The sequence below is a fragment of the Echinops telfairi genome, unplaced genomic scaffold (assembly GCF_000313985.2).
Source record: "Echinops telfairi isolate 266 unplaced genomic scaffold, ASM31398v2 ScPeMD7_23;HRSCAF=83, whole genome shotgun sequence".
Lineage (NCBI taxonomy): Eukaryota > Metazoa > Chordata > Mammalia > Afrosoricida > Tenrecidae > Echinops > Echinops telfairi.
The window spans coordinates 17,452,280-17,460,785 of NW_022103920.1; the positions used below are offsets into that span (position 1 = coordinate 17,452,280).

The 8,506-nt window shown below is 45.3% G+C and overlaps 1 protein-coding gene across 1 annotated transcript in view; it reads right to left on the reverse strand.

Moving 5' to 3' along the window:
* Positions 1–8,506, reverse strand: part of SND1 (staphylococcal nuclease and tudor domain containing 1) — a 483,020-nt gene that overhangs the window by 420,875 nt on the left and 53,639 nt on the right. Inside the window, exon 9 of the mRNA XM_004707793.4 lies at positions 7,307–7,397. Coding sequence (XP_004707850.1) covers positions 7,307–7,397 — 91 coding nt within the window. The remainder of the gene's footprint in view (positions 1–7,306; positions 7,398–8,506) is intronic.

The window sequence follows — 8,506 nt, forward strand, 5'->3', positions numbered from 1 at the left end:
CCTGAAGATATGATGGCAGTACAGTACTTACTAAAAGTGGGTGGAATCCGAAAGACACCACACCCATCACAGCAGTGTCCTGTGCTCAGTACTTGGGCTCCCTTCAGCCCCCAGAAAAGCACAGTTGCCACCTGTGTCTGTAACACAGAGGTAAACACCTCCCAGCCCCAAGCACAACCAGAGCAGAAGGCAGACATCAGACAGCCTGTGGTGGAGGACTAACCTCCCAAATCTCTGGCCAGTGATCCTCCAAGAAAATGAGGGCTGTCACAACCAAAAGAAGCAGCCTGGGCAATGTGTGGGTGGGGCCCTGGGGCAGAACAGACATCGGGGAACACTACGGAAATTCAAGAGGAAAAACGTACTGCCACTGCATCCATTCCGACTCCTGGCTGCCGGTTAGAACTGCTCCTGTGGGTCTCAGACTGTAAACCTTTACAGGAGCAGAAAGCCTCATCTTCCTGAGTAGCGGCTGGTAGGCTCAAATAGGTGACCTCATAATAAACAGCCCAAAACAAAACCCACTATCCCACCAGGACTCCTTAAGGAAATGCTCACTAACTCACTGCCATCAAGTCAAGGCTGACTCATAGCAACCCCCTGTGCGTTTCCAAGACTGTAATTCGTTTATAGGAGTAGAAAGCCCAACCTTTCTCCTGCAGAGCTACTGGTGGTTTTGAACTGCTGACCATGCAGATTGCAGCCCAATTCGTAACCAATACACCACCAGGGCTCCTTTTAAGGAAATTAAGGATGTTTAATTAGTGATGATGTAGCTATATTAGCAAATGTACCATACTTGATATTAACAGCAGAGAAAACGATTGGACAGGGGACTTATAAGAAACTGTACTATCTGTCCAACTTTTCTGTAAATCTAAAATTATTCTGAAGAATAAAAATTCTTAATAAGGGGAGGTACATTAAATATGTATTTATAAATATATAAATTAAACAGATATATTCCTCCTAATTCAAGCTTAAACTCGAAACCAAACCTTGGTTTCTCTGAGGCCCTACCATCCTCAGAGGACTCCTTTTCGCTTCAGAGTCACATGGCCAGAGTTCAAGGAAGTAGCTTTTATTTTTTAGTTCTCTTGCCAAATGGGAACACCCAGGAGCAGTCTAGATAAATTCAGGAATATTAAAATGTAGCCCTGTTTAACCATCACCCCAAAATGCCAACTATGATTAGAAAGGCAGCAACACTCAGGGCCAAACACTAAATAAATTCTAGAATTTTCCCACTCCATGGTTAGCTTACAACTTGACCTCCACAAATAGGCATGGCCTCCAATGCCTGACAAGTAACTACTGAGACCACACACCCCCATCCCCACCCCCCACGGAACCCTAGGGGGTAAGCACTTTGAAGGCAGGAACCACTTCTTGGTCTTTTGCATCTTTCAAAGTACCCAGCTTGGGCTCGGTGTGTTTAAGCCCTCTCCCACACTGGAGTGTGCCAGCAGGCAGTGCAGCCAGGAGATGCTATCTCTTGAGGATATGCTCCACTCCACCCCAGCAAGGCCCAAGGACCCAGCAGCTGGGACAGGGAGCCAAGCCACGTGCTCAGGGAACCATATGGCCACAAACAGCACAGATCAGCTAAAACGCCACAGGGAGAGCAGGCAGGAAGCTGGCAGGCCACGACAGGCACCAAAGTCTCAAGCAGGTTCGGCTAATCACTGTGAAGTGAACATGCTTCTCTGCTAACCTGGAGAGACAAGAGAGCCCTCCCTTGCGCGTCAGTCCTCAAGCAGGAGAGCTCCTTAAGTCAGCGATGGGAGCCAGTCTTTCAATGGACCATGGAGAATACCCTGTGGAGTGTCAACAGCCTCAGAGGCGGGCCTCCAAGCAAAGCATCCACAACCTGGCAGCAGCTCCAGAGGCTAGCGGTAGATGGGTCAGAGGTCACCTTTCCCTGGCTTGGCCAGCTACTTAGGCTGTGTGCTGTACAATGAATCCTAACGGAAGGTAACTGCTAAAGAAGCTCCTGGGACCTCAGCATCACACAGCCCTCAGAGACCAATCGACTCCTCCCCTCTGAAGACAGGGAAGACAGTGTTGGGAGGCACAAGAAACCGTTTCCTTGAAAAAGTCATTTCATACTAATCCATATTTTTAAAATCAAGTAAAATGCCCACAAAAACTACAGCTAGGTTCTAGAGTATGAACTGGACACAGCCAGTTTTCCACGCTGAGGGTTAGCAACCTCAGGCCCAAGGGTCATCCCCCTGCCCACTACCCAGCTATAAACAAAATTTTATTCCAACACAGCCAATCGCTTTCACCCATATTGTCTGTGATACAACGGCAGAGTGGAGTAGTTTCCCCAGGAGACGCACAAGGCACCTAAGGACCAAGCATATTCACGCCGTGGTCCTCTAAGAAAACGTTCATCCACCTCTGCTCCACAGAACACCAGGAAACCAATGGACTTACGGGTCTCTCATGGGAAATAGTCCAGGAGAACTGGTGAGTATGTCTGTACACATTCCTCACAAAGTAACTGCCATTTACAAGGGCGCTTAGTGACAAGAACACTCTACAACTCGTTTTCTAAATAAAGGAAACGTTGTCCACTACCTGCCTCCTGGGAAAAGTGTGAAATGAATGATGGGGCACCTTTACAATGAAATAGCATGCGCCTATTAAGGAAATTGACTCAAATGTTTACTCTGATTCTCTCCCTAGCCCTTGAAAAGTGAGAATTCCGGGATTGCTGGCTGTTAGGAACCCAAGCCTAACAGGATCAGAGATAATGGGAGAGGAGAGAAGAGTAATAAAACTCTGGAATCTGGAAAGCAGATGGTAAGTGGCAAAGGGCTCCACAGACTCACAAAAGCTGAATCCTGAGCCAGCAGAGAGAAAACTCCAGAACCGATCCAGGTCACTTCGTAGCCCATCACCCCCAGAAGACTTAAAAACGGTCAACATCCAGTGTCAAATGGTGGCGACAATGGGGCCAACAACAACGCTTGGCTCCAAACCTGTGCAAGAAACAGCTGGATTCCAAACTGTGCTCTCCAAGTCCCGTCCACATGCTCAGTGCTTCTAGTGCAGCGATTCGATGCCTCGTTCTTAAGTAAGAGGAAAAGCTAGGGCTCACGTGAAAGCTGAGGAAAGATATACTGTGAGAGCTAAGAGAGCAAACAGCCAAAGGCAAACAATCAACTTGGAGAAGACAGAAACAGTGCAGGGAGAAAAGAACTTCAACACAAATATAATTAATTCCTGAGGCAGCTAAAAGATGACTGACAACTATGAAACAAGTATTGGACGATGAGAGTTTATTATTAATAAAAAGGTATCCTGCAAACAACAACAAAGAAAGATTTTGGAAATTAAAAATATACACTATCATACGTGAAATGTTCACTAGAAGGGCTGAAAGATAAAAATGAAGAAATGCACAAAATAGAACAGAAAACAGAGAGATCTGATAGACTGGTCCATAAAGTATAAGATCCAAACGCTAGGGATTCCTGCAAAAGAAAGCAGCCAGCGCAGCTGGGAAGCAATGTGGAAGAATGGAAGCCGTCAGCCCCGGGACCGAAGAGCCAACACCGGAGGCAGAGCATGCTTACACGGAAATGAAATGCCTGTCGGCAGGAAATTTCTGAAAACTGGGATCAAAAAGAATTTGCCAAAAGCTTCCAGAAAGAAAGAGAAAACAGGTCGTGTAAGGATGAGGAAGTGGGAAGGCTAGACGTATTTTAAGAAAGGAGGCAGCCTGGGACACCACGGTGAAGCCCTCAGCTAACAACCCAAAGGCTGGCAATGCCAACCCAACTCTGCCCGAGCCGGCGAGCTGCTCCCAAGAGTTCAGCCCTAGGACACGCTGCGGGCAGCCCTCCTCTTTCTTGTAGGGTCACTGCGTTGGAATCAACAGCACAGCATGTCACAACACACATATGGACGCACACACATACGCACATTTGCTCAAAGACAGCAGAGCCAACAATGTCTTCACAATCCTGACGGAAAACGGTTCCTCACATACAGTTAGTTCTATATCCAACTCTGTTGGGTCTAACTGTAGGGGAAACGCCTCTGAACTTGACCCCCCAAGCACTCAACCCAGCAGCTAAAAAATGTGTGCGATCCACTGGAAGCAGGACCCCCTAACGAGGAAGCCACGAGATTTTGCAGGCTTTGCTCTTATCCAGGAGGGAGGCACAGGGGCTCCCCAGGATAAGGGTGAAGAGATTCAAAGACGACAGGTGTGTTCACGAGCAAAGCGAAACACTAGTCCAGATGGGTGCTGGGCAAAAGGCTCAAGGAAAATATGATTGGAAAAGACACTATTGACAGACTGAAAGAGATAAAATTTAGCCAACGAGCAGAGTCTGGGGATTGAATTGAGAAGTATGTATGCACACATTTGTGAATTAAAAAATGATTGCCTGCAGGGAGAGCAAAAAATTGTATAGGAAATGAAAAGTAATCATAATAACTCGACATGGCTCAATGGTGTTTAGCATTTACTAAGTTGTAAACATTGAATATTAATGGAACCAAAATTATGATATAATTATATTGGAAGAATTGAGGGAGAGCATGTGTGCTGATGTAACTACGTCTGCATGAGGGGGAGAAAAACCTAAATCCACATCTTCCACGGCGTGAATGAAAGAGATCATGCTTGAAACTGGATAATCAAGTAACAGCAATATAAACATTTTCTCAGAGATGTGGATTAGCTGAGAGTCCAAAGTGGCTGCCTCCAGGAAGAGAGAGTGGAATGCCTACATTTCTTAATACATACGCCTTTGAAAGCCCTTAAACGTCTAAGTATTCCAAATGAAAATTTAAGAACTTCAAAATCATCCACACACGAATCTTGACCACTGCTACTCAGGTGTTGTCAGTCTATAAAGAGCTAAGAAACTCCTACCAGAAGTAAATCTGCTCCACCACCAAGCACACGGCTGATGTGTGTTTCTGTAGTAAACGATCCTTAATGAGGCACGAAGCACTCTATCTCCCATCCAGGCACTGTGAGCAGGGCTCATAGAATCAGGAGTAGGCACACGTTTGTGGAAAGCGACCAGAGGGGACACGTTCTGAAATGTCAGACTGTTGGGACAACCCAACCTCTGCTACTGAATCACAAAGACAGCCAGTGACAACCATGTGAATGGGCAGGGCTGTGTTCCCACTTATTTATAACACTGAAATTGGAATTTCATATACTGTTCATATGCCAAACGATAATGCTCTTCTTGTGTCTAGTGTTTAACTGTTTACAGATGTACAATCCAATCAGAACTCCCAGGCCAAACAAAAACAAGGATAGAACTTAGCAAGCCACCCCCCAGCTATGGTTTGACTCCTGGTTTAGAATCAACTTTGGTTTTGTTTGTTGTAAAGTAGCTACAGCACAGAGGTTTTGATCTGGGTGGTAAGAATGTGGGTATTCTTTATATGACAAGAATGCTTGTCTTCTATATATCCTTTTCCTGCTTTAAAAAGTAAAACAAATACTGGGGGAATCTCACAAGCTCAAGACAATTTTAAGACTTATTTACATTTTTTCACTCTCTCGTCTTTAGACAGACCTAAATTTATACCTAAGGTTTTACTGGAAACCAGTTGTTCCGTATAGTCTTAAGTTAGATGATTCTCAGGGTAAGCCTCTCTATTCAGGCACTGTAATTAACAAAAAGCATCACCTGGATTCAATACGCACACCATCACCACCACCACCCCACCCCCATCGAGAGAATGAATGACCCACCACACAGCCAGCTCTCTCTTTTCAAGTTACCAGTGAAGTACTATTTCAGGTTAGAGCAAAGGTACTGGCTCAGTCACCTAATCCTATTTCTTCAGCAATGCCTTAGTGTCTCAATGAGCAAAGCCCCAACACCCTTCAAAACTTTCCGTTTTCCTCCAAATTTGGTTGCAGCCAGTGCCAGAGGGAGGGACTGGCAGAGTGTGGGGCCACTCAAGCTTCAGCTGTCACCTGCACACACCGCCACAGAGAGGAGAATGAAGAGCAGAGAGCCTGCCTTGTACAGTGAGTGAACAATCTCCCTTTGATGGTGTAGTTAAGAGTCTTGTAACACAGAGCAGATGACAAGACACAACCACCCCCGTGTCCAAGTCTCCAAGCTCCCAGGCATGAAGCAAAGGCCCCTTTTGGTCAGTGTAAGACCCAAGACTGCTACCACTCGTATCCAGTAACAGAGTGATGGTGGTGAGGCTAACAGCTGCTGGGAGACCACCTCCAGAAAGTGGGGAGCGAGACCACTCGGGCACACTTCGACCTACTGCCCTGGGTATGATGAAGCAGAAAGTTTAGAGGAAACTCAGCCAGTTCCTCAGAGACTTTGCTAAAAATGTTACCTTCTTTCAAAGAGAAACAGCTTCAGGATTTCTCAGGCTGACGGTGCCACCTAGTGGCTTTCCATCCCAAACTATCCATGGGAGCCAACTGGCCGGGCAACCTTAGAGAACTTGGCTATTTTAACCACACTTACTTCACCTGTCGAGACACCAGGTTCCAGAATCTCTTGACAAGAGTGAAAACAACTTCTGGAAAACAATTTTACTACTCAAGGTTCCAAACCCTCCAACTCAGGGCTAAAAAAACATACAGTTTACAATATGTCTCATACAACCAAGAATCTATTTAGTAATTCTCTTCCTGCCCCTTCAGAAAACTCTCCCCGGAACACAAACTCACCTCCATCAAGTTGATGCTAACGCACGGCAGGCCAAATAGGACAGGGTGGAACTGTGGGTTTCCCAGACTGTAGCTCTTTAGTAGAAAGCCCTATCTTTCTGCAGAGAAGCAGCTGGTGGTTTCGAACTGCTGACTTGGCAGCAGCTCAAAGAGTAAGTAGCCACTACACACCAGGGCTCCATGCCGTCTCTAACAGGGCACATCAAGGGAGGAAAGCTCTCGAAGAGAAACGCTGCGTCACTTAAAATTCCAAATGACAAGAGTTCCAAAACAGAAAAGATGCTTCCGGTCATCTAGCTTGGTCACAGGAAATCTCAGAAAATGTCATTTGCTAAGCAAAAGGAAGCCCTAAAAATGAGGAACACGGCGAGGTGGTAGTGTCTACAGCTTTAGCTCATTAATTCTAATGAACTTGTGTTCACTTGCAATGAACACTTTTTAAAGGTCTATGGCTTCTACAGCCCTTACAACACACACACACACACACACACACACACACCATGGCTTGCCTTGATGTAATCAAGAGCGGAAGCACTTCTTTCTGATTGTTCTCATCACTGCATATCACTACCACGCAATGCCACAAGGCCTGTGAAGACGCAGAGAATGACTCACCTTGGCAACAAACTGCTTGTCCTTTTGGTCCAAATTCGCAGTGGGAGGCACATAGTCTCTCCATATCCTCAGCCTGCGCTCCTTGGCAAACCTGACAACAAAGCAGAGTCCAGATCAGGAAGACAGGCTAGTTTGGTAAATGGAACCCACCACCACCTCCACGGGAGCAAACCGTATAGAACCCTAGACGACCTCATGGGTAAGACTCCCCAGGAGAAAGACAAGGCATAAGAAAGCGTTAAAGCCAAGGTGCATATACACCATAACCCATAGCTCAGAGAGTGGGGTCCACTATGTAACTTGGCTAAGCCTGATCCTTATAAGGCCACTGTGACAATTGATTCTTAGACTCCTGCAGGAGCTGCTGAGGGACCTCCATATGCTCGGCCTTTAGATTACAAATGCAGAGCAAGTGTGCTCTGAAATGGCAAGAATATACTTATACATCTAAACAAATAGTTTGTAAAAAGCGTCAGTCTGCTCATTTCCATTTGAACTATATACCCAAGTCTCAGGTGAGAGACAAGAAAATTGGTTATAATATTGCATCTTAAAAAAAAGAAAATATATATTGCATCTAAAGAATGAGAAAAACAGGTACAAGTCCAATAGAAGTTCACTGGCAAGGATCGTAAAAATACCACATTGCCAATCATTTTCTTAGATACCTTTTGGGTCCAACCATGAGAAAGAAATGGAATCTGTGCAAAGTTTAAGAGAAAAAAAGCCAATGAACTGTCTGAAAGTCTAAGAGACTTGGTACAATGGGAAAGAACTGATATTACTAATAAATATATTGTTAACCTCCGTTTCCAAGAAACAAAGAGCCATGGTGGGGTAGTGGGTTACTTGTTGGGCTACAATCCAAAAGATCAGCAGTTCAAAACCACCAGCCGCTCCCCAGAAGAAAGAGGGGGCTTTCTATTCCCACAGATTTACACTCTCAGAAATTCACAGGGGCAGTTCTACCTTGTCCTATAGGGCTGCTGTGGATCAGAACTGACTTCTGTGGCAGTCAGATAAATAGTAAAATGAGAAAAAGACAAAGTGTACACTAGTTGTAAAACACATGAAATACTTTAAAAGACGGGATGCAATAAGTACATTCTGTTCTGCCAACACTGCAAATTTGCATAAACACAGCATACAAAGCAGGAGACAGGTAGGTAGATATTATTGCAATGTAGTTTGAAATCTAAA